The following is a 26,585-nucleotide window of genomic DNA, read 5'->3' as shown; positions in this document are numbered from 1 at the left end:
TAAGATAGACCAACTGTTTATTGAATAATGCTGATAAAATTGATGCATTAATATCTGGGTACAAGGACAGCACATATTCAGCAACACCCCATCTGCAGAGATCAGAGTCTCCAAGCTTACACACTTAAAGCAGAGTTCCATCCACTTTTGAGAATTGCCTTAAGGTGAAAAACGATGAGACTTTGCAACTCCTTTAACAGCCTGGGATCATCAAGAAGGTAACCATGTCACATGCAGGCTCCTTCCTTTGGGACCTGATTTGTAAGCCAGTTCTCTCCTCCACATTCTTGCAGCCAGCTCCCAGTGAAGTCACAAAAGAAGATGGCCGCAAGGAACACGTCGTGCAGCAGCAGCTTATCACCACATTATGCCCCTTTTTTTTTTTTTTAAAGGCAACTAGGTGGAAGAGGTAAAAGAGGGACTGAAAAATAGAAATATCAAAAGGAGGGTGATGTCACGTCTCTCAGTCAGTGTTATATCAAATAAAAAAAAACCAAAAAAAACAGCATGACTTTTTGGTAAATGTAACAAAGATGACTTTTATTAAAAAATAATAAAAGGCGTACTCACTGAAAATACACTAGTTTTGCTTAACTTGGCATGTTGTGAAATAATGTGCTTTCAGATACATAGCAATAAGATCAGAGCACAAGATACACAGTATCCACTATATTTACATTTATCCACTTTGCCGCAACATTCTTTCATTTTGTATACTATTTGGGCGCTAAATGCTTCAGTGAAATGAAATAAGTTTTTTTTTTTTTTCTATTTACTATAAAAAAAAAAAAATACTTAGATTAGTGAATAATACAACCAAATTTTAAACATAAATATAGATAAAGGACATTTGTCATTCCATTGTAGCTTCTTTCTGGTCATTGTAATTCTTCATACTTGTCTGTTAATGGGGGAGGAAAAAAAAATAAAAATCAATCATAAGAAAATGCCAATTTAGACTTTATGAAATAAATTATTTCTGACAAACGCAATCTAGGCAAAGTAACAAGTTTATTTTAGAAGCGATCATAACAGGCTGCAGTAGCCCCTGTTACCCAATCGATCCAATGGAAAGGCAGAAGGGGTTATTACCATGTGCTCCTCTGTCTGATGGGAGATCAGGGTGGCAAGTGCAAGAAACTGAAATACAGATTATACATGGTCCTTGCAGAAAAGTGAACCTGTTACTTTGCCTAGAGTTGATGGGGTCACAGCTAGGAAAGGATAACTGTACTTCTGCAGTAAAAATGAACATAACATATGCAATCATTGCAGGACCACAGAAGCTGCAGTATCTTGGTGGGCCGACTCTCCTGCCTTTGTCCTATACATTTAACATGGGAAGTGCAACACCACTATAAGGCTTTTTAAAAATAGTTGAGCCAATCAGTTAAAGTATTTCTCCACAGCATGTGAATCAACCTGCCACCATATCTGTGTCAGTGGGACTCTGCATTCTGCCTTGACATTTAGAACAAACCTGTAACATACACTGGCGGTCTCCTGTATCAGCAGACTGGTGACTACATTTTGCATTATATGCTCATTGATTTTAAACTGTAAGTGCAATCTTTAGGGGGTTGGGTTTTGCATTAAAAGTTTTAAACAGGATCACGCTATGCAGAATCTCTCTTTTCATGGAGTGATTTGCCGCTCTAACCTCTATCTTGGATGACTTCCTTCTGATAATTTCAAGGCTTGTGATTTACTGTTTTCTGGCGAGTTTGAACCTCGGTGTAAAGATAATTATCTACTAGGACCACCGTCTATCTTCAGAACTGTACTCATAAAGTACCATTCTATGAGCAATCATAAAAAGCCAGTCAGGTTTTAAATGGACTGACAGGAGCGTTGCTATAGTATTGTGTTTGCACAGTGCTTCAGGACTGGACTCCTTGCTATTTTATAACAAACCTGTAACTTATAAATCTCGACTACAGGGTAGCTAAAAGAATAAGGTCACCTTTTGAAAAAAAATATAAAAAGCACATTATTTGCATTTAAAAAAATAAAGGGAGGATACTGAACATACCTCCTAAATACAGGCTTAAAGTGTAACATATTGAGAAAGATGGACTTAGCCTTTAAAGTAAACCATAATGAAGCCACAGCTTCAAAAGTTAGTTAAAAATTCTATACAGCATCTGCTGACTTTTCAAAGCTCTGTGAAATCTCCACTAATTTAGCAGAAACTTTTCTACAGTAACCGATGTACTCGTGTAATAAACACTCCTTGTTGCTGGGAAATTTCCAGTCTGAAGAAGACTCTGCCAACCTGCTTACACAGCAAAACAAATTGATTTGTTCAGATAAAAAAAAGCTTGAAATTGTGTTGCTGTGCTCCCAAGGTTTAAAAGCTATTGGAGTCACGTCACATTTTCTCAGGTTGTTGCAGGTACTTTAAAAATGCTAACTGAATGCTGTATTGCATTATGCAGATTGTAAGCTCAAAAGGAGCTCTCTGATCCCTCTTGTATTGAATTGTATCTATAGTTCCTCTTCATTTTTTTTAAAGCGCTGTGCACGGTTGACTACAGAGCTCTATGCACAAAATAAATCTCTGTCTGGCAAATAGGTCACGCATTTGTTGCCACTTTTAAGGAATTAAAAAAATAAATAAAAATAAAATAAAAATGTGGCTATCGATAGCTTGCACAATTTATACTATAATAACTCTGCAAAAGAAAAAAAAAGTAATGTTTACCTTTCAGGCAGGTGGTGTGTTAAATCATCACTTGCTCCATGTTGCTGCTATCCAGCCTAACTGGACTGCATGTCCCCTGCTGCACACAGTGGTTCAGTCCACCAATCTAGTAATGGAATAAGGGTCAGGAGAGGAACCACAGCACCAAGCAGGGACATGCTGTCTAAAACAGCAAAGATTTAAAATGTCGCCCACCTAAAAGGCAAGAATTCCTCTTTAGCAGGGTTATTCTGGCATCAATTCTGCAAGCTACCTACAGGATCCCTAAGTACATAAGCAGGTGAAAAGGTTGGGAGTAGCAGTGTGTCTGTGCTAGTCAGAATGATGCCCCACTGACATGACCTAATACAGTATGCAATACAGAGCGAGCTGGTAAAAGGAGGCCACCACGGGGATGTAAAGCCGGCAAACGCCTGTAATGACATCAAGTGGTTTTACAGCAGTTTCTCACCCTAGTTCTGCCTCTCCACCCATTCAGCCTTGTATATTACTATACCTCAAATGTATCCAAGACATGCTGGCAAACCTCCATGAGTTCAGTTAGTCCTTTTCTGAATGGCTCAACTGCAGGAATTTCATCTGAAAGCAGAACCCATTATAAAATAAATATAGCACAATGCAGTCAACACAGTCTAGTGGTTCCTGATCTCCTATTTAAGTTTGTGGTAAATGAGAATATCTTGTGAGCGACTACTGACTGATATTGGAGTAAATGTATGTTTTTAGAAAAAAGCCCCAGTTCACACAATAACCTGCCTGTAAATCTCATAGTAACCGTATTGCATTCCTGTACAATTCACATGCGATTTAGTGCCGTGTGATTTGAGCCCACATCCTGAATGGGTTCAAATCGCACAGAATCACGCTAAAGAAGTGTGGTCACTTTTTTTTGGAGCCACAACGCAACCAGATTGCATGGCCGTTTTGTACCATGTGATCGGATGCAGAGAAAGCGTTTACTTTGCATCGACGCCCACAGCAGATTGCAAATACAGTGCAGGAAACATGCAGGGATCTCTGCGATGCCCGCACCGCATATGTGTGAACCTAGGCTAAAAGGTTTTCACAGTTCAAAAAAAAGCTAATCTGATCCCAGCACCAATCCTTTCAATGGACGGCAACTCCTACCACATCCCTTGAAGAGAACCCAGTTATAACTGAGCAACTAAGAATCACTGGTCCAGAGCAGGTATGAATCAACAATATAGGCAAGTTCCAGAGCTAGTGCTTATAAATACAAATGAGCAATCACAGCTCACATACTTCAAAAAGATCCAGTCATCATTGGACTTATGTAAGAATCCAATTTATTGCAAAACTGAACTATATCCCCTTCAGTTTTGCAGAGCTGTAGAATCTCATCTCCTGTACTGAAATGCTTACTGTGATTTCATTGCACACTGTATGCAGCTTATAATGCATATTGTGAGATGCTCAGAGTCTAATAGAGCCCATTTAATTTCCAACCCGGCCTGACAGTCTCTAGCTCAACCCTTTAATTCACAAGATTTTCGTTATTTTCGTTTTGGAGGCTCAGCAACACAAGTAGGTGTTACTTAAGGCGACATACATGCAAATGCAGTCTGCCTAGAACATCCGCTCCTCCAGACAGACACACACCCATCAAGACATTTTGATATCTGCATATCGCTCCCAAGAACCACCTTGTACCAGGGTCGTGGCCTATTGAGGAATACTGAGGCAGGGTGCTGGGAGATTTTCAAAAAGCTATATACAGCATCCTGTCAACCCCTCCCACCAGCCATGATCCGCTAGCATTGTACATAGAAGTACAAAGGTGTAGTAATGACATCATTGAGTCTAAAACAAGATAGAAGAACTTTTTTTTTTTTTTTATTTCATTAGAACGTTGACGAGGGCATAAAGAACGAACCAGGGAGGGCAAATATAAGCAGATACAAATTCAACTTTAAATTATAATAATTCTGTAGGCATTTCTGCTTTATTTGCTTATCTGAAGTTACCTAGAGCTAAATCTGTTACAGCTCCGCCTCCTTTCTACTGCTCCTTCCATGCAATGAATGTCCACACTGATAAACAGGTACATTCAGGAGGTGCAGCCAAAGTCTGAGAGAAGTTGAGATTTGTATATTGCTTATTTAGCTTCCTGCATCATACTGACGTGCAATCTTTATGACATGTGGGGTAACGACTGTCCTCCTTTGTAACCAGCTTGTTTTAAAGATCAGAATATAGTATACATTATATAGTAGGCAAGACCAAGTTGCGCATATGTTTGTTACTTACTTCGTGTCTGGATACGGAAATTTATTTTGCTCTCTGAAGGATGAGTGATGCTGTACCCACAGAACTCCACTTCTGGGCTATAAACAAGACGGACATGAATATCAAATCCTGCTAACCGGTAGACTTTTCCATAAATGATGCTTCACCTAAATGAAATATGAAACTCACTTCTTCATGACCAGGTATCGCAGACCATTTCCCAGAGTGTGATCCTCTTCATGTAAGACGAACGTTACACATGACTCGTCCATTCCATTGGCTTGGATCTTTAAAGAAAAACCCCAGATGTTATATATAGTCTATGCAAGGCTACATAAGTACCTGAAAGAAATAAATATACAATCCACCCATCATCTTTCCACTCCACGTAATGTTCAAAACAAGCAGAAAAAAAAAAAAATAAGTCACCTAGGCACATGTAATACTTGTTTACCATGTTTGTGAAATAAACAAAAGCCTGCTATTCTAGTATTACCCATCAGTCCTCGTGCAGGAAAAATGGAATTACGTACCGGTAATGTCCTTTTCCAGGAGTCTTTCAGGACAGCCACCTTAGAGAGACACCGGCTCCTCCCCTCTGAGGAAACACCGCCTTCATTTTCATGATTTAAGCCTCCTCCTCCCTTCGTTCCTCAGTTCTTCCAGAGTACCTCCGGCCAAACTGGGGAGACACAAGAACACGTCAAACAAATAAACTTTTTAAGTCTTACCTGACGGCCTCATGTAATGAGTTCCCGATGATCTGCAAACAATTTGGGTGGGAACCGGTGCTGTCCTGAAAGACTCCTGGAAAAGGACATTACCGGTACGTAATTCCATTTTTCCCCAATCGTCTTTCAGGACAGCCACCTTAGAGAGGATAAGCGAGTACATTACCTTAGGGTGGGACCACTGCCTGCAGTACTATACGGCCAAAGGCTTGTTCTTTGGCTGACAGAAGATCCAGTCTATAATGTTTCACAACCGTAGAAACACTGGACTACGTTGCAGCACTACAGATCTGTGCAGGAGATGCCCCAGCCCACTCTGCCTGAGAAGTTGCCACTGCCCCGGCTGAGTGTGCTCTAACCCCAACTGGAGGACCTAACCTCCCTGTCACGTACGCCTGTCCAATGGCTAACTTAACCATCTAGCTATCGTACGTTTAGAGGCTTTGGAACCCTTCCTAGCCCCAGAAAACAACACAAAAAATGAATCAGATTTCTTGAACTGACCTTGTGCAATCCAAATAATGAAGAACACATCTTTTAGCATCTTAATCTGTGAAACATGTGTTCCTGTTCTCCTACTGGATTCGAACAGAAAGTAGGTAGCACAATCTCCTGTATTCTTATGGAAACTAGAGGCTACCTTAGGTAAAAAAGGTGCCCTAATAGAAAGGGCTTCGAGTCACTTACTCTCCCTGCTGTAGTGATTGCCACCAAAAATACAGTTTTGGGAGTGATCAATCTTAACGAGCAAGGTTCTAACGGCTCAAAATGTTCCCTTGTGAGAACCTGTAAAACTAAAGCAAGATCCCGACTGGGAAGGGGGCGACCAAAGGCTTGGTCTTCACCTACTTAAGGCTCTGAAGAACCTTACTATCCCAAGGTCTGACATTAGAAGTCTATTCAGAAACACGCTTGAAACGGATACCTGACTCTCCAATGTTTCGGGGCTAACCTTTTATCTGCCCCTGACTGCCGGACCTCTAGAACGGCCCCCGAGCTGTGCTCCTTGAAGGAGTTCTCTGAGCACCAGCTATTGAACCGCCTCTATACCCTCAAAAAAATGGTCCGAGCTTCCATTTACCTGCCATTCAAAAGAGTGGCTACTAACAGTCTGAGACCCCTTTGCCATTCGGAACTTCCTCAGTAGCCAAGCTGCAAGGTTCCACCTGGGGGCAGCAGATTGGACACTGGGAAAAAACCCAGGGGAGTTCCACCGACAGGCCCTTAAGAATGGAGACCCACGGCCTCCTGGGCCAATGAGGTGCGATTAGAAAGAGTCACCAGAACTTCCTCAACTCTGCAGGAATCAAGACGGGAATCAGGACGGGAAGGGGGAAAGCATAGCACCTAGAGAAATCCTAAGTCTGTGCTTAGTGCGTCTGCTTCCGACATCCCATCTCCCCTGCTCATAGAACAGGAGATGGCTTCTTTCGCGTTTTCCCTTGGGGCAAAAGAAGTCTATCGAGGGCATCCCCCTCCCCCGGGTGATCATTTCGAAAACGTCCTGTTTGAGAACCTGGTTGCTCTCTCCCCGCGTTCTCCTGCTGAGGCATCTAATACCTGAATTTGCTCTCCTTTCCACCGGATCACTGGAAGGACAGGAATTTAACATTTGGCCCATCTGAGGGTGGCTTTTCGCTAAGGCCCTTAAGGCTCTGCTCCAGAAGCCCCCGTTTTATTGACGTAAGCCACTGCCAAGGGATTGTCTCCATGACTGCTACCTAATGTCCCCAGAGCACTCTCTACGGGGTCCTGAGAACCAGATCTACTGCTCTCAACTCCCTCCAATTTTGAGGGTCTCTTTGACTCCCTCCTTCTTGGATATTGGCCAAATCCACTCTAGGCCTTGTGACAAACATGCTCCCCTATCCCACCAAAGGGACTTTAAAATACAGGCTATGTAGTATTATCTCAATGCTCTAAGTCGGTTACTCACTGCTACCTTGCCCGCACGGGACTGTCAGCTGTGACCTTTGCCATTCGGTGATCAGTCATGAGCTACCGTGCTAAAGCTAGCAACAGAGACCCTCGTGATTTGACACAGGGTGGACTAGAACTCAGACATACGCAATCCAACCGCAGACTGCGCCTTTGGGAGACGGCGCGCATTGTCACACGCCACCGCTCCTGGCTTCTTTACCTGAGTTAGAACCGAAAACAACGAGTCCTAAGGCCCTCTACTGTGGCCCCAAACCTTCAAGATGAATAGCTTGCAGACGACAGTAACGTAACCCCGTCCACTGAACAGCTAGGAGCGTGGATGTCAGTAAGCTCAACCTGACCCTCTTTACTCAGGAAGGTGACCCCCTTGGGAAGTTTAAGATTAGTTTCCGTAGGTTCAGAGGCCAACCCAGGCTCCCTAATAGGTCCCTTATAAGCTGTGGATCCCCGTTCAACTGCGCCAGAGAAGGGACAAACAGGAGAAGATCGTTAAGATACACGATCACAGAGACTACCCTGAGACGCAGGAAGGACAGGACCTCTACCATCGCAGGAAGGTGACCCCCTTTGGTGAAGATACTAGGGAGAAGGGGATAGCCCAAAGGGGAGTGCTTTAAACTGAAGGTGTAGCACCCCTACCGAGGTTATCCCTGCCAGCATGAGGAAACGCTGGTGGCTTTCTGCGTTGGAAATATGCAGGTATGCATCCTTTACTATCGATGCCCTGAAACAGTTTTGGTGGAAGAGGTGCCCTCACCCCGTGATTAAAACCAACCAAAAACTTCTGTAGGTGACCAAGACACCCAGACGATTCAGGCTCAGGCTGAGCCTGAACTTTTCCACAGGCTTGCGAACCCCAAATGAGAGAATAGAAGCCTTGCCTATTTAATCTGCTGGGACCTTTATTACCACTTCCTATTCCTCTAACTCCTGCAGAGGAAAGAAAGGCACCTTTTGTCAGCTCAGTGACAAGGAGTCTCAAAGGGGGAAGCTCTGAAAACTCCACACGGTAACCTCTTTTGATGATCCCCAACACAAACTGATTGGAGGTGATCATCTCCCACTGGGGGAAGAAGGACCCTTTTTAACTGCTCCCCCTATTTTTTTCTTAAGGGGAAAGGCCTCTTTCTTATAAGCCATGCGATAGCACTGCTTCAAGACCTGGCCCAAACAGCAGGTCTCCTCTAAAGAGGGATTCCATCGAGCTTTGATTTGGACGCCCTGTCCCTCTGCCATGTCTACAGCCTTAAGGCCCTCCAGGCTGAGTTGGTCAGAGCCGAGGACCTTGCATACCATCGAATGAATTAAGCCGAAGCATCCGCAGAGTATGCCAATGCCTAAAGCAGCACGGGAAAAGGAGGATAGAAAAGACTCCTCTGCCGTCATTGCTTCATCTGGATAAGCCAATACTTTGTACTACGAGCCACCACTGTAGGCTTAGAGATTTCCTTATGGTAAAACCCAGGCATCTTCAAACCATAGGGTCTAAAAGTGCCCCCATGTCCCCAAGGACAGGTCAGTATGCCTGGACATCTGAGAAAAGGCCGCATCTAACCCGGGGGATTTTATTCCAGATGAGAGCCTCCTCTTCCGCCCAAGGAAACCTTTGCTTTAATGCACCAGAAAAGAAAAGTTTTCCTTCGGGATCCTGCCATCCTTGATGGCATCAATCAAGACGTCATGACCCGGGAACACCCGCTCCCCCTAGGCCCTAGTACATCTGATCGTGGGGTGACAGTGCCTCCTAAGTGATTTGGACAGCTCTCAAGAGCCTTTCCATCTCATCCAGGGGAAGTTTATACCGTGAGGTTCTTTTGGGTTCCCCATCCAAGTCCTCACCCTCAGTCTCCCTTTGGGAGTCTGAGACGGCACTGTCCACTTCTTCCTCAACTTCCCTCTGGAACCCTCTGGATTCTCCCTAACCTGTGGGAGGAACAACCATTGGGTTAGGTGGAACACTCTGCTGTGCTGGTGAAAAGAGTGCTCTGGAGCTGAGGGCATTGAAACCTTTACAGAAGCCGCCAGATCTGCACCCTGTTCTGCTGCCTGCTCTCTAATGGCACCCAAACAGAGCTACGGACTGAGCTATCCAGGCCTTTAAAACACTCCTTACAAAGTGCCTTGAACCAGGAATTCCCCAAAGAGGCTCTACATGAAGGACACTTCCTCCAAGAGCCAAGGGGGGACCTGCCTAATGGCACCCAAACACCATCCAGGTACTAACCAGGCCCGACCCTGCTTAGCATCCGAGACCAGACGAGATCGAGTGCATTCAGGGTGATGTGGCCGTAGGCTTAAGTCTTTCTGAGATACCTGAAGCAAAAGAGAGAGAGCAGCATAAACTTTAAAAAGAAAAGAAAAGAAACACCAGCACTACTTAAGAGAACCACCGGGAGTGCCCCCTCCTAGGATCAATCTCCACCTGGATCCCAGATGCACTGCCCTTCCCCCCGACCACCTAGGGGGAAAACACACCAGTGGAGCTACTGGTTATAAGGTAAGGGAACCCCTCTCCAGGGCTATTACCTTTGAGTGGCTGGTGCTGTTATCTCCAGGAGTTCTTGAAGCCTCTGCTTCGGACATTCTCCCGTTGAGGAAGCGTGGTACGAACGTGCCTCCAACAGCTACCTGTGCAGACTGTAGAAAGAGAGGCTGCACCAGCCGAACGCTAGGTTCCCCTTCACGTGCCGCGTCCGGAACCGGAAGACGCGGATTGAACGAAGGGGTCCGCCCCCACCGGAACTGACGTCGCCCGCCTACCGGTCCGGCTTCCAGCTCCCAGCCGGCTGCATACACAGGGGGGCCCTGGACGCCTTCGTTCAGTACCCCACTGGGCGAAACGCAGGGATGAACCTCTCCAAAGACTTCCTGCTTTCCCCAAGCGAAGATTGGAGTGCGTGTAAAGGTCAGTCGAGTATTCAGCTTCCCCAGCCGACTGGACTGTTTGTTCCGTTGAAACACCCACGGGTGAACGAACAGACGACCCCATAAACTTCCTGCTTCCCCAAGCGAAGTTTAGGGTATATGGACAGTACGAACACTTCAGCTCCCCGCTGATAGGACTGTCCCGGACCGACCGATAAATGGTCGGATAGCCGAACGATGCCGGAGCTCCGCTCGGATAGCTTTCAGATTCACCAACCGAATTCAGCCTTCAGGTTCCTTGGCGATGTCTCCCCGCCGGAGGAAACACCATAACTGAGGAACGAAGGGAGGAGGAGGCTTAAATCATGAAAATGAAGGCGGTGTTTCCTCAGAGGGGAGGAGCCGGTGTCTCTCTAAGGTGGCTGTCCTGAAAGACGATTGGGGAAAAATAACAGAGGGGCTCAGTTACCGTGAGTGACAACATAAAAAAAGGCCTATGCTACAGCACCTAAAAACAAGCCTAGACAATTGTTTTTGTAGCTAAAAGGTAAGAACAACAGTCAGATTTTTATTGCACAGCATGGCTTTAAGGTGATCTGTACGGTAATCTTGTTACAGTCTATTAGAGCCACCTAGTGGCCAATACAAAGATCTGCTTACAGCAGATAGGACTTTTCCATACGGGTGTTAAAGCGGAGTTCCACCCAAAAGTGGAACTTCTGCTGATTTGTCTCCTTCCCCCTCCTGTTAGAGGGTTGCACTGGCTTTAATTGCTTGGATACAGCACTCTGAACAGCCAGCATCTTTAGCAATTAGCTTTTGTGACTCGCCATCCTTGCGGAGGGTATCAATGACTGTCTTCTGGACAACTGTCAAGTCAGCAGTGTTCCCCATGAGTGTGTAACCTACTAAACCAGGCTGAGAGACCATTTAAAGCATGGGTGCTCAACCAGTGGCCCTCTAGTTATTGGGGAACTACAAGTCCCATCATGCCTCTGCCTTTAGGAGTCATGCTTGTAACTGTCAGCCTTGCAATGGCTCATGGGACTTGTAGTTCGGCCACAGCTTGAGCACCTATGATTTAAAGGCTCAGGAAAGTTTACAGGTGTTTTTCAGTAATTAGCCGATTAGTGTTACACCACGAGTCTACAATATTAAAGCGGAGGTCCACCCTAAAATGGACCTTCCGCTCATCGGATTCCTCCCCCCCTCCGGCGCCACAATTGGCACCTTTCAGGGGGGAGGGGGGTGCAGTTACCTGGATAATCCAGGTAACTGCACCCACTTCCGGGCTAGCTCTCTGCGGAAAGGGGCGTACATTACGCCCCTTTCCGCAAGTGCCCGCCCCCTTCCGCAAGTGCCCCGCTGCCTGCTGGGAAACACACAGATCCCAGAGGCAGCGGGGACCATCCTCATTGCGCAGCGCGGCTCGCGCATGCGCAGTAGGGAACCGGGAAATGAAGCCGAAAGGCTCCATATCCTGATTCCCATACCCAAGATGGTGGCGGCAGCACTCGAGTGTCAATCTAGAGATCGGCTTCGGGTGCCGACATCGCGGGCGCGCTGGACAGGTAAGTGTCACTATTTTAAAAGTCAGCAGCTGCAGTATTTGTAAAAAAAAAAAACGCGGAGTCCCGGTGGACTCCCGCTTTAAACTTTCACAATATTCTAATATTTTGGAGATACTGAATTTTGGGTTTCACTAGCTGTAAGCCATAATCATCAAAATGAAAAGAATAAAAATGCTTGAAATATATCACTCTGCGTGTAATAAATCTATATAATATAGGAGTTTCACTTTTTGAATTAAATGACTAAAAATAAATGAACTTTTTGATGATATTCTAATTTTTTTCAGATGCCCCTGTTTTAGAACCCTGATCCCTCTGCCCCCCAAGGCAGCTGATCAAACAAAGATCAGTTTGATTGGTTCCCTTAAATTGGAAGAGATTAAATTCTTGCCCCTTTTGGCTTCCATCATCACAGAGGGGCAGCCAGCCCGACCCCTCACAGCAGTCCCGGGCTCCCCGGTGGAACAGGAGAGCCTGGGGATGGTGACTGGCGATGGCATACCCCCTGCTGAGCCCTGTAAAAGGGAGAGCCATTTGATCATTTTTACCTGAAAGTGTGCGCCGTGTGTGGGATGGGATGGGTCGGGTCTTGTGTGCGCCGTGTGTGTGGGATTGGGGAGGTCTCCTGTGTATGGGGGGGGGGGGTCTTGTGTGTGCCGTGTGTATGGGGGGGTCTCGTGTGTGCCGTGTGTATGGGTGGGGGGGGGGTCTCATGTGTATGGGTGTGGGGGGGGTCTCCTGTGTGCTGTGTGTATGGGTGTGTGTTGTATGGGAGTCTCATCTGTGTCGTGTGTATGGGAGTCTCATCTGTGTCGTGTGTATGGGAGGGGAGGGTCTCATCTGTGTCGTGTGTATGGGAGGGGAGGGTCTCATCTGTGTCGTGTGTATGGGAGGGGAGGGTCTCATCTGTGTCGTGTGTATGGGAGGGGAGGGTCTCATCCGTGTCGTGTGTATGGGAGGGGAGGGTCTCATCTGTGTCGTGTGTATGGGAGGGGAGGGTCTCATCTGTGTCGTGTGTATGGGAGGGGGGGTCTCATCTGTGTCGTGTGTATGGGAGGGGGGGGTCTCATCTGTGTCGTGTGTATGGGAGGGGGGGGTCGTCTCATCTGTGTCGTGTGTATGGGAGGGGGGGGTCGTCTCATCTGTGTCGTGTGTATGGGAGGGGGGGGGTCGTCTCATCTGTGTCGTGTGTATGGGAGGGGGGGGTCGTCTCATCTGTGTCGTGTGTATGGGAGGGGGGGGGTCGTCTCATCTGTGTCGTGTGTATGGGAGGGGGGGGGGTCGTCTCATCTGTGTCGTGTGTATGGGAGGGGGGGGGTCTCATCTGTGTCGTGTGTATGGGAGGGGGGGGGGGGTCTCATCTGTGTCGTGTGTATGGGAGGGGGGGGGGTCTCATCTGTGTCGTGTGTATGGGAGGGGGGGGGGGTCTCATCTGTGTCGTGTGTATGGGGGGGGGTCTCATCTGTGTCGTGTGTATGGGGGGGGGGGTCTCATCTGTGTCGTGTGTATGGGGGGGGGGTTCATCTGTGTCGTGTGTATGGGGGGGGGGGGTTTCATCTGTGTCGTGTGTATGGGGGGGGGTTTCCATCTGTGTCGTGTGTATGGGGGGGGGGGTTTCATCTGTGTCGTGTGTATGGGGGGGGGGGGGTTTCATCTGTGTCGTGTGTATGGGGGGGGGGTCTCATCTGTGTCGTGTGTATGGGGGGAGGGGTCTCATCTGTGTCGTGTGTATGGGGGGAGGGGTCTCATCTGTGTCGTGTGTATGGGGGGAGGGGTCTCATCTGTGTCGTGTGTATGGGGGGAGGGGTCTCATCTGTGTCGTGTGTATGGGGGGAGGGGTCTCATCTGTGTCGTGTGTATGGGGGGAGGGGTCTCATCTGTGTCGTGTGTATGGGGGGAGGGGTCTCATCTGTGTCGTGTGTATGGGGGGAGGGGTCTCATCTGTGTCGTGTGTATGGGGGGGGGGGTCTCATCTGTGTCGTGTGTATGGGGGGGGGGTCTCATCTGTGTCGTGTGTATGGGGGGGGGTCTCATCTGTGTCGTGTGTATGGGGGGGGGGTCTCATCTGTGTCGTGTGTATGGGGGGGGGGTCTCATCTGTGTCGTGTGTATGGGGGGGGGGGTCTCATCTGTGTCGTGTGTATGGGGGGGGGTCTCATCTGTGTCGTGTGTATGGGGGGGGTCTCATCTGTGTCGTGTGTATGGGGGGGGGGGGTCTCATCTGTGTCGTGTGTATGGGGGGGGGGGTCTCATCTGTGTCGTGTGTATGGGGGGGGGTCTCATCTGTGTCGTGTGTATGGGGGGGGGTCTCATCTGTGTCGTGTGTATGGGGGGGGGGTCTCATCTGTGTCGTGTGTATGGGGGGGTCTCATCTGTGTCGTGTGTATAGGGGGGGGGGGGTCTCATCTGTGTCGTGTGTATGGGGGGGGTCTCCTCTGTGTCGTGTGTATGGGGGGGGTCTCATCTGTGTCGTGTGTATGGGGGGGTCTCATCTGTGTCATGTGTATGGGGGGGGTCTCATCTGTGTCGTGTGTATGGGGGGGGTCTCATCTGTGTCGTGTATGGGGGGGGTCTCATCTGTGTCGTGTATGGGGGGGGTCTCATCTGTGTCGTGTATGGGGGGGGGGTCTCATCTGTGTCGTGTGTATGGGGGGGGTCTCATCTGTGTCGTGTATGGGGGGGGTCTCATCTGTGTCGTGTATGGGGGGGGGGTCTCATCTGTGTCGTGTGTATGGGGGGGGGGGGGTCTCATCTGTGTCGTGTGTATGGAGGGAGGTCTCATATGTGCATGGGTGGGGGTGTGTCATATGCACCTTGTGTATGGGGAGGTATCATATGTATTGTATGGGGGGGGGGTCGCTTAATGTGTGTATGGGGGAAGGGGGTCTAATGTGGGCTGTGTATTGGGGGGTCATCTCATATGTATTGTGTGTATTCGGGGGGCTCGTGTGCTGTGTGTATTGGGGGGTTGTCTCACCTGTGCTGCGTGATTGGGGGGGTCTAATTTGTATCAGGGTTAAATGTGTATTGTATGAATGGGGGGGAGGGTGTTCTCATGTGCTGTGTGTATTGGGGGGTTGTCTCACCTGTGCTGTGTGATTTGGGGGTCTCATGTGTGCTGCATGATTTGGGGGGTCTCATTTGTATCAGGGCTTAATGTGTATTGTGTGAAGAGGGGGGGTGTTCTCATGTGCTGTGTGTATTGGGGGTGTCTCATGTGCATTGTGTATGATGTGGGTCTTGTGTTTTGGGTTTCCATGCGTATTGTGTGTATCGGGGGGGGATAGACTCATGGTGTGTGTGTGTGTGTGTGTGTGTGTGTGTGTGTGTGTGTGTGTGTGTGTGTGTGTGTGTGTGTGTGTGTGTGTGTGTGTGTGTGTGTGTGTGTGTGTGTGTGTGTGTGTGTGTGTGTGTGTGTGTGTGTGTGTGTGTGTGTGTGTGTGTGTGTGTGTGTGTGTGTGTGTGTGTGTGTGTGTGTGTGTGTGTGTGTGTGTGCCATGTGTATGGAGGGGGTCGCAGGTGTATGACGTGTACTGTGTATATGGGGGTCTCATGGTGTCAGTAGAACATAGATGGATGGGGATCTATGACATAAGTGGGGACATCACATTACACACTGGGACAAATCCGGAGTATACCGCCTACCATCTCCAGCACTGCTTTCTTCTCCGTTGCGCCCGCCATGCTTCCTCCCTGACACCGGCCAGCCACGAGGAGAACCCGGAAGTAACGTCGGCGGAGAGGGCGGAGCGTACGGCGTGTAAACAGAGAGAGGAGGCGGGTCTGTCAGAGTGTAGAGTGACACGGGGTGTGACATAAGAGTGTAGGTGACGCGGGGCGTGGAATAAGAGTGTAGGTGACAAGGGTTGCGGCGTAGAAGGGTGTGAGGATATTGGGTGACATAGGAGAGCTCAGCGGCAAGTTGCACTTGGCCGCCCCCTGAAGAGATCATATGAGGGGGGAGGGGCTGTATCACCTGATCACTGCCTGTTTTAAGCCCCTAAGTATAACCATGGCCATGCGTCTTTTGAGGGCAGTGTTTCCAACCTATCAGATTGAAATTCACAGACATAACACCCAAAATTTACTGCCACCGCCAAGTTTTGACTGGCATTTCCAAATGTTGCAGAATTCCAGTTTTAAGTGCAAATTTCAGGCTACAGACAAGTATAATATGTGTAGCGCCGGTGTTGTAAAAATTCTTGCGACTCGTGAAAAAAGCAAACCCCGTCACTCCCAGTGCGGGTCAGTCACTGAAACAGCTGACGGCAGGCCTTTACCATGCATGCGCCAATTCACTAATATTAACAGCGCATGCTCAGGATATTTATTTTAGCGGTGGAGAATAATTCTGGACTCAAGTGGGTGGAGACTTGCGGGTGGGCGGGCGGAGCTGAACAGATGGTTAGAACGTCAGCAGCAGCCCCGCCAACCCCACGATATTTGTTTAGTGGTCGAGAAAAATGATGGCTTCAAGCTGCAATTAGCGCATGCGCGGGATATTTGTTTAGCGGTCGACAAAAATTATGGACTCAAGCGGGCGGAGACTTGCTGGGAGGGAGAGATAGAGCGGAGCTTGGAGAGGGGGGTGGGGCCCCGTACATAGCACTGACTACATGTACAGTAAATTGTTCTGCCAATAAATACGCCTCACTGTGCCCAGAAAATGCCTCACTGCGCCAAAAAAATGCCGCCTCACTGTGCCCAGAAATCGCCACCTCACTGCGCCCAAAAAATGCCGCCTCACTGTGCCCTGCAAACGCCACTTCACTGTGCCCAGAAATCACCACCTCACTGTGCCCAGAAATCACCACCTCACTGCGCCCAAAAAATGGCGCCTCACTGTGCCCAGCAAACGCCACCTCACTGCGCCCAGAAATCGCCGCCTCACTGTGCCCAGCAAACGCCACCTCACTGTGCCCAGCAAAGGCCACCTCACTGCGCCCAGCAAACGCCTCACTGCGCCCAAAAAATGCCGCCTCACTGCGCCCAGCAAACGCCTCACTGCACCCAAAAAATGCTGCCTCACTGCGCCCAGCAAACGCCTCACTGTGCCCAGCAAATGCCACCTCACCGTGCCCAGAAAACGCCTCACCGTGCCCAGCAAACACCTCACTGCGCCCAGCAAACGCCACCTCACCGTGCCCAGAAAACGCCAAATGCCACCTAACTGTGCCCAGCAAACGCCTCAATGCACCCAATAAATGCCGCCTCACTGCGCCCAGCAAACGCCTCACTGTGCCCAAAAAATGCCGCCTCACTGTGCCCAGCAAACGCCTCACTGTGGTCAGAAAATGCCGCCTAACTGTGCCCAGCAAACGCCTCACTGTGCCCAGAAAACGCCTCACTGTGCCCAAAAAATGCCCCTCGCTGTGCCCAGCAAACGCCACCTCACTGTGCCCAACAAACGCCACCTCACCATGCCCAGAAAACGCCTCAATGTGCCCAGCAAACGCCTCACTGCGCCCAAAAAATGCTTCCTCACTGTGCCCAGCAAACGCCTCACTGTGCCCAGCAAACACCGCCTCACCGTGCCCAGCAAACGATGACTCACTGTGCCCATCAAACGCAACCACTGTGCCCATAAATTGCCGCTACTGTGCCATCAAACACAGCCACTGTACCCATCAATTGCTGCCAGATTGTCAAGCCGTAGCTGTGCTCCCTGGGGATATGCTGATCACCCATCTGTGCTGCTGGAGGGAGCCCAGACGAGCATAAATGAGGGACCTGCATGTCATGGTAAGTGAGACCATCCCATATCCCACTCCATCTTCCCAGAGAACAGGGACCCCCTTCCAACCCCCCCCCCCCGGAGAGGGACCCCCTTCCACCCCTCTGAGGACAGGGAAACCTTCTCCCCCCTGAGGACAGGGAAACCTTCTCCCCCCTGAGGACAGTGGCCCCCTTCTCTCTTGGGGACAGGGACCCCCTTCTCTTTTGGGGACAAGAACCCCCTTCTCTCTTGGGGACAGGTATCCCCTTCTCTCTTGGGGACAGGAACTCCATTTCCCCTGGGAACGGGGACTTCATCTCACCTAGGGACCCCATCTGCCCTGGGGATCAGGACCCCACCTCCCCTAAGAACAGGAACCTGATCACCCTGTGTGTGCCAACCTCACTGCCCTGCCTGCCATGTGTCCTGTGTGAGGGCCCTTCTGTGACAGCTCTTATAAGGACTTCACCCCACTGTGTGATCCCCCTACATGACTGATCCCTCTGTGTCCAAAACTTACACGGGGAACCCCTCTGTTTGCTCCCCCTACATGTCTGCATACTCTGACCACCACCTGTACCATTTCCACATCCACTGACTGCCTCCTGTATCCTGTGCACATGTTCCGACCACCTCTTGTACCATGTCTGCAGCCTCTAGCCACCTCCTGTATCCTGTCCGCAGCCTCTAACCGTCTCTTGTGTCCTGTCTGCAATCTCTGACTATCTCTTGTCTTTTCACGTGTCTGCAGTCTCTTAGGGGGAGTCTGAAGAGGAATCAAGAGTGAGAGCACTGGGAGAGAGGGATTGGGATTACGGGAGGAGTCAGATGTGTATGGACTGTGGAGAAGAGACTATAGAATAAAAACCAGAACCACCAACCTGGAGCCGTCTAACTGAGCCCTGCACGCTGCATTGGATAGGAGGTCAGTGACAAGAGGGCACTGATATAAAGGTTTGTTTGGAAAGGAACGTTTTGGCGAGAAGGTTTAATGGGTGGGGCACCTCATCCCTAATTACAGATAAAGAGTATGGATATAGGGAAAGTGGGATTATTACGGTGCCAATTTGGATATAGAATTGTGTCATAGAATTACCAATGTCTCAAAAGTTTAAATATTATACATAGAAAGATTTTTATAAATACAACAAAGCTTTATTGAAAAAATTTTTTTTGAAATAAAATATTCTGTGTAATACCAGATATTTTTACAAAAGATACCAGAATACATAGATAAAAATTCAATCCATTCAGTTTAGATTGTTGGTCAAGAGAATCCCACTTTCCCTATATCCATACTCTTTATTTGATATAAAGGTTTCCCATCATCTCAGTAACACCCCCCCCCCCCAGTATATTCACTCTGCGGAAGGTGGTCTCTGGTCACCAGAGTCTCCCCCCCCCCACATAACATTTGCCGGCATTTCCCTTTACATCAGAGTCCACAGGATTCTTCCCCAAGGCAAAGGAAAATGCTACAGAGCATGATCTATGGAGGAACTCTGATGTAAGGGGTGCTCTGGTCACCAGAGACCACCTTATATCAGAGTCCACTGCATTCCCATTTACATTGGAGTTCCCACTTACATCAGGGTCTGCAGCATTGCCCTTTGCATCAGGGTGTGCAGAGTTCCCCCTGTTAGATTAGAAGGGATGGAGGCCCAGAGACATGTCCAGAGTACACAGAGGATACATGGGTTAGATTAGAAAGGATGGAGGCCCAGAGACATGTCCAGAGTACACAGAGGATGCACAGGATAGATTAGAAGGGATGGAGGCCCAGAGACATGTCCTGAGTACACAGAGGATACATGGGATAGATTAGAAAGGATGGAGGCCCAGAGACATGTCCTGAGTACACAGAGGATACATGGGATAGATTAGAAGGGATGGAGGCCCAGGGACATGTCAAGAGTACACAGAGGATACATGGGACAGAAGGGCCCTCACACAGGACACATGGCAGGCAGGGCAGTGAGGTTGGCGCACACAGGGTGATCAGGTTCCTGTTCTTAGGGGAGGTGGGGTCCTGATGCCCAGGGCAGATGGGGTCCCTAGGTGAGATGAAGTCCCCGTTCCCAGGGGAGATGGAGTTCCTGTCCCCAGGAGAGAAGGGGATCCCTGTCCCCAAGAGAGAAGGGGGTTCTTGTCCCCAAGAGAGAAGGGGGTCCCTGTCCCCAAGAGAGAAGGGGGTCCCTGTCCCCAAGGGAGAAGGGCGTTCCTGTCTCCAGGAGAGAAGGGGTTCCTGTCCCCAGGATAGAAGGGGGTCCCTGTCCCCAGGAGAGAAGGGGCCCCTGTCCTCAGGGGGGAGAAGGTTTCCCTGTCCTCAGGGGGGAGAAGGGGGTCTCTGTCTTGGGGGGGAAGGGGGTCCCTGTCCTCAGAGGGGTGGAAGGGGGTCCCTCTCCAGGGGGGGGGGGGTTGGAAGGGGGTCCCTGTTCTCGGGAAAGATGGAGTGGGATATGGGATGGTCTCACTTACCATGACATGCAGGTCCCTCATTTATGCCCATCTGGGCTCCCTCCAGCAGCACAGATGGGTGATCAGCATATCCCCAGGGAGCACAGCTACGGCTTGACAATCTGGCAGCAATTGATGGGTACAGTGGCTGTGTTTGATGGCACAGTGGCGGCAATTTATGGGCACAGTGGTTGCGTTTGATGGGCACAGTGAGTCAGCGTTTACTGGGCACGGTGAGGCGGTGTTTGCTGGGCACAGTGAGGCGTTTGCTGGACACAGTGAGGCGGCATTTTTTGGGCGCACTGAGGCGTTTGCTGGGCACAGTAAGGTGTTTTCTGGGCATGGTGAGGTGGCATTTGTTGGGCACAGTGAAGTGGCGTTTGCTGGGCACAGTGAGGGGCATTTTTTGGGCACAGTGAGGCGTTTGCTGGGCATGGTGAGGTGGCGTTTGCTGGGCGCAGTGAGGCGTTTGCTGGGCACAGTTAGGCGGCATTTTCTGACCACAGTGAGGCGTTTGCTGGGCACAGTGAGGCGGCATTTTTTGGGCACGGTGAGGCGTTTGCTGGGCGCAGTGAGGCAGCATTTTTTGGGTGCATTGAGGCGTTTGCTGGGCACAGTTAGGTGGCATTTGGCGTTTTCTGGGCACGGTGAGGTGGCGTTTTCTGGGCACAGTGAGGTGTTTGCTGGGCGCAGTGAGGCATTTTCTGGGCACGGTGAGGTGGCATTTGCTGGGCACAGTGAGGCGTTTGCTGGGCGCAGTGAGGTGGCATTTTTTGGGCGCAGTGAGGCGTTTTCTGGGCATAGTGAGGTGGCGTTTGCTGGGCACAGTGAGGGGCATTTTTTGGGCACAGTGAGGCGTTTGCTGGGCACAGTTAGGTGGTGTTTGCTGGGCACAGTGAGGCAGCATTTTTTGGGCACAGTGAGGCGTTTGCTGGGCGCAGTGAGGCGGCATTTTTTGGGCGCAGTGAGGCAGCATTTTTTGGGCACAGTGAGGAATTTGCTGGGCATAGTAAGGCGTTTTCTGGGCATAGTGAGGTGGCGTTTGCTGGGCACAGTGAGGGACATTTTTTGGGCACAGTGAGGCGTTTGCTGGGCACAGTTAGGTGGTGTTTGCTGGGCACAGTGAGGTGGCATTTTTTGGGCACAGTGAGGAGTTTGCTGGGCGCAGTGAGGCGGCATTTTTGGGCGCAGTGAGGCGTTTGCTGGGTGCAGTGAGGTGGCAATTTCTGGGCACAGTGAGGTGGCGTTTGCTTGGCACAGTGAGGTGGCGATTTCTGGGCGCAGTGAGGTGGCGTTTGCTGGGCATAGTGAGGCGGCATTTTTTGGGCACAGTGAGGTGGCGATTTCTGGGCACAGTGAGGCGGCGATTTCTGGGCACAGTGAGGCGGCATTTGCGGGGGCACAGTGAGGCGGCATTTTTTGGGCGCAGTGAGGTGGCAATTTCTGGGCACAGTGAGGCAGCGTTTGCGGGGCACAGTGAGGCGGCGTTTGCGGGGCACAGTGCTATGCACGGGGCCCCGCCCCCCTCTCCAAGCTCCGCTCTATATCTCCCTCCCAGCAAGTCTCCGCCCGCTTGAGTCCATCATTTTTGTCGACCGCTAAACAAATATCCCGCGCATGCGCTAATAGCAGCTTGAAGCCATCATTTTTCTCGACCAGTAAACAAATATTGTGGGGTGGGCGGGGCTGCTGCTGACGTTCTAACCATCTGTTCACCCACCCGCAAGTCTCTGCTCACTTGAGTCCAGAATTTTTCTCCATCGCTAAAATAAATATCCTGCGCATGCACTGTTAATATCAGTGAATTGGTGCATGCGTGGTAAAGGCCCGCCGTCAGCTGTTTCAGTGACGGAGCCGCACCGGAAGTGACGGGGTTTGCTTTTTTCTTGAGTCGCAAGAATTTTTACAACACTGGCTCCTGAAGAGCATGCGCTATGGGTTTTTGAAATGTAAAGTTACACCTAAACTGCAGTTTGGTTTGGGTATAATTATTCCAAATTTTGACCTCAACATCAGTCTGACTGGACTATAGGGTGTTCGGCCTGGTCATAGGGGGCGCTGTCTCCTCTGGTAGACATGGACACACAGTCTGGTTGGGTTCTTTAACTGCTTGCTGACCGCCGGCTGTCAAATGACGGCCAGGTGGCGCGGCTCTTGTGGTGGGAGGCCGTCATATGACGTCCTCCCATTTAAAGAGGGAATGCGTGTGATCGTGCATGCGCATCCAGAGGCGTAACTAGAAACCTCAGGGCCCCGATGCAAGAAATCAGGAAGGCGGGAGGCCGTCATATGACGTCCTCCCATTTAAACAGGGAATGCGTGCGATCGTGCATGTGCATCCAGAGGCGTAACTAGAAACCTCAGGGCCCCCGATGCAAGAAATCAGGAAGGCCCCCCCCCCCCCCGAAAAGCATGATTTTGATACTATATTTTTTTCCACTGTACAACAAAGTAAAACATTTCTGTGCAGCCTGTGTCCCGAGTGAAACCTGTGTCACCAGTGCAGTGGTGGTACTGGAGGGGGGTGGCGGTGGTACTGGAGGGGGATGGTGGTCCTGGAGAGGGGTGGTGGTCCTGGAGGTGGGTGGCGGTGGTGGTACTGGAGGGGGGTGGCGGTGGTACTGGAGGGGGATGGTGGTCCTGGAGAGGGGTGGCGGTGGTACTGGAGGTGGTGGCGGTGGTACTGGAGGTTGGTGGTGGTGGTGGTACTGGGGGGGGGGCTGGTGGTGGTACTGGAGGTGGGTGGCGGTGGTGGTACTGGAAGGGGATAGTGGTCCTGAGAGGGGTGGCGGTGGTACTGGAGGGGGATGGTGGTCCTGGAGAGGGGTGGCGGTGGTACTGGAGGTGGGTGGTGGTGGTACTGGAGGTGGGTGGCGATGGTGGTACTGAAGGGGGGGTGGTGGTACTGGAGAGGGGTGGCAGTCCTGGAGAGGGGTGGCAGTGGTACTGGAGGTGGGTGGCGGTGGTACTGGAGGGTGGGTGGTGGTACTGGAGGAGGGTGGCGATGGTACTGGAGAGGCATGGTGGTCCTGGAGAGGGGTGGCAGTGGTACTGGAGGTGGGTGGCATGGTGGTGGTACTGGAGAGGGGGTGGTGGTGGTACCGGAGGAGGGGTGGTGGTGGTACTGGAGGTGGGTGGCATGGTGGTGGTACTGGAGAGGGGGTGGCGGTGGTACTGGAGGGGGGGTGGCGGTGGTCCTGGAGGTGGGTGGTGGTGGTACTGAAGGTGGGTGGCACGGTGGTGGTGGTGGTACTGGAGAGGGGGTGGTGGTGGTGGTACTGGAGGAGGGGTGGTGGTGGTCCTGGAGGTGGGTGGTGGTGGTACTGGAGGAGGGGTGGCGGTGGTACTGGACATCAGGGTTCACAGAGGGCCCCCTTGCTTCAGGATCCCCAGATACCCCCCCTTACATCAGGGTCCCCAGAGAGCCCCCCTTACTTTAGGGTCCCTAGACAGTCACCCCCCCTTAAAGAGGTTTCTCTGTACCTTGCTGGACTCCGCTGTGCACCTTGGCCCCCAGCAGATCTCTGTACCCCCCCCCCCGCACCTGGGGGGAGGCAACGATCAGCAGCTCTATGATGTTGATGGGCGGCGGGATCTTCCTGAGTCTATACACACACTGGAGAGGGGTCAGCACGGCTGTGAGTGGAGAGCGTGTCTCTCATGTAACAGCAGTGCAGAGACACTGGGACTGACGTTTAATTTTCCCTCGTCCTCTCTCCCAGGGAACACAAAACACACAGCTGATCTGCTCCCCATTCGGCCCCCCCTCCCCTCCTCTCCTGTGTTCTCCGTGGGAAATGTGAGCTTGTTAGCTTCGCACCTGAATGCCCGCGGAGAACACAGGAGAGGAGGGGAGGGGGGGCGAAGGGGGAGCACATCAGCTGTGTGTTTTGTGTTCCCTGGGAGAGAGGACGAGGGAAAATTAAACGTCAGTCCTGGTGTCTCTGCGCTGCTGTTACATGAGAGACACGCTCTCCACTCACAGCCCTGTGGATAGCAACCACGCCGGGCCCCCCCACAGTAATGGAATTCCAGGGCCCAGTCGCAACTGCGACTGTTGCGACCCTGATAATTCCGCTACTGTGCGCATCCCTGTTCCTTCTGTGGCGGCATGTCCCGGAGACACCGATCGCCACCGAGGGGGGTGAACAGCCATTGGGTATGGCTGTTTACCAGGTGATCGGCCGTGATGAAGTCATGGCCAATCACAGATGGTTACACCCCACTGCGCATGGTGCGCTGCGCATGCACATCAGTGGCTGCGTGTTCCCGGGAACAATGCTCGTCACGACGCTGGTAAACAGCCATTGGCCGGATGTTTACCCATATGATCGGCTGTGATCGCTTCACAGCCGATCACTTAATGTAAACAAACCACGGTAATGAGATGTTACCTGGTTCTCCTCCTCACACACTGATCATTTGTTAGGAGGAGATTGCGGTAACATCTCGTTACCGCTTACAGTGTACACCAATCACACTGATTGCGCCCCCCCAATAAAGAGAACCTGTCACCACCCATCATAGTACCTGTAACTCACAGTCCATCAGAGTACCTGTCACAGTCCATCCGAGTACCTGTCACAGCCCATCAGAGTACCCAAGTACCTGTCACAGCCCATCAGAGCACCCGAGTACCTGTCACAGTCCATCAGAGTACCCAAGTACCTGTCACAGTCCATCGGAGTACCCGAGTGCCTGTCACAGCCCATCAGAGTACGCGAGTACCCGTCACAGTCCATCCGAGTACCTGTCACAGCTCATCTGAGTACCGAGTACCTGTAACAGCCCATCAGAGTACCCGAGTACCTGTCACAGCCCATCAGAGTACCCGAGTACCTGTCACAGTCCATCAGAGTACCCAAGTACCTGTCACAGTCCATCAGAGTACCCGAGTACCTGTCACAGCCCATGAGAGTACCCGAGTACATGTCCCAGTCCTTCTGAGTACCCGAGTACCTGTCACAGTCCATCCAAGTACCTGTCACAGCCCATCAGAGTCCCTGAGTACCTGTCACAGCCCATCAGAGCCCCGAGTACCTGTCACAGCCCATCAGAGTCCCCAAGTACCTGTCACAGCCCATCAGAGTATCCGAGTACATGTCACAGTCCATCTGAGTACCCTAGTACCTGTCACAGCTCATCAGAGTACCCGAGTACCTGTCACAGCTCATCAGAGTACCCAAGTACCTGTCACAGCCCATCGGAGTACCCGAGTACCTGTCACAGCCCATCAGAGTACCCGAGTACCTGTCACAGCTCATCAGAGTACCCAAGTACCTGTCACAGCTCATCAGAGTACCTGTCACAGCCCATCTGAGTACCCGAGTACCTGTCCCAGTCCATCTGAGTACCCGAGTACCTGTCCCAGTCCATCTGAGTACCTGTCAAAGTCCATATGAGTACCTGAATAGCAGTCACGGTTCATCTGAGTACCTGCATACCTGTCAGTCCATCTGAGTACCTGAGTACCTGTCACAATCCATATGAGTACCCGAGTACCTGTCACAACTCATCAGAGTACCCGAATACCTGTCACAGCCCATCAGAGTACCCAACTACCTGTCACAGTCCACCAGAGTACCCAAGTACCTGTCACAGTCCATCGGAGTACCCGAGTACCTGTCACAGCCCATCAGAGTACCCGAGTACCTGTCACAGCCCATCAGAGTATCCGAGTACATGTCACAGTCCATCTGAGTACCCGAGTACCTGTCACAGCTCATCAGAGTACTCGAATACCTGTCACAGCCCATCAGAGTACCCAAGTGCCTTTGCCAGTCCATCAGCGTACCCAAGTACCTGTCACAGTCCATCGGAGTACCCGAGTACCTGTTACAGCTCATCAGAGTACCCAAGTACCTGTCACAGCTCATCAGAGTACCCGAGTACCTATCTGCTGCCCATCAGAGTACCCGAGTACATATTTGCAGCCCATGCCTCATAGAATATACGTTGGGGTGTTTGCTTTCCAAAATGGGCTCATTTTTGGGTAATTTCACTGTCCTGGTGCTCCTGGACCTTCAAAAGTGTGATGGGTAGGAATGAGATATGTCATTTATGCTCCTAGAACACCTGAAGGTACTACTTCAATGTTCGGCCTCTCTATGTGACCAGGCTGTGTAAAAGTCCTACACATGTGGTATCGCCATACATAATGTGTTTTGGGGTGTCATTTTTGCTATATACATGTGTTAGAAATATCTTATAAATGTACAACTTTGTGTAAAAAAAATAAATAAATAAGGGGTCATTTGGGGGGTATTTGTACTTTCCTGACTTGTTAGAGCCGGTTCACACAGGGGCGACTCAGATCCGACTTCAGGTCGCCCCTGTGTGAAATCGCCTTAAGTT

General features: G+C 50.6%; 1 protein-coding gene across 1 annotated transcript; it reads right to left on the bottom strand.

Moving 5' to 3' along the window:
• Positions 1-512: 512 nt before the first annotated feature.
• LOC143927212 (DNA-directed RNA polymerases I and III subunit RPAC2-like) lies at positions 513-15,861 on the bottom strand. The gene is made up of 5 exons (XM_077451240.1): positions 15,704-15,861; positions 5,141-5,238; positions 4,973-5,049; positions 3,201-3,283; positions 513-901 (listed from the first exon to the last, which is right to left on the bottom strand). The coding sequence occupies exons 1-5, from the start codon at positions 15,740-15,742 to the stop codon at positions 854-856; spliced, it is 345 nt and encodes a 114-aa protein (XP_077307366.1). The 5' UTR covers positions 15,743-15,861; the 3' UTR covers positions 513-853.
• Positions 15,862-26,585: the final 10,724 nt, after the last annotated feature.

Source organism: Lithobates pipiens, unplaced genomic scaffold (assembly GCF_037356315.1).
Source record: "Lithobates pipiens isolate NorthernLeopardFrog02 unplaced genomic scaffold, aLitPip1_a1.2 Scaffold_1, whole genome shotgun sequence".
Taxonomy (NCBI): domain Eukaryota; kingdom Metazoa; phylum Chordata; class Amphibia; order Anura; family Ranidae; genus Lithobates; species Lithobates pipiens.
This window is presented reverse-complemented; position numbering and strand designations above follow the sequence as displayed.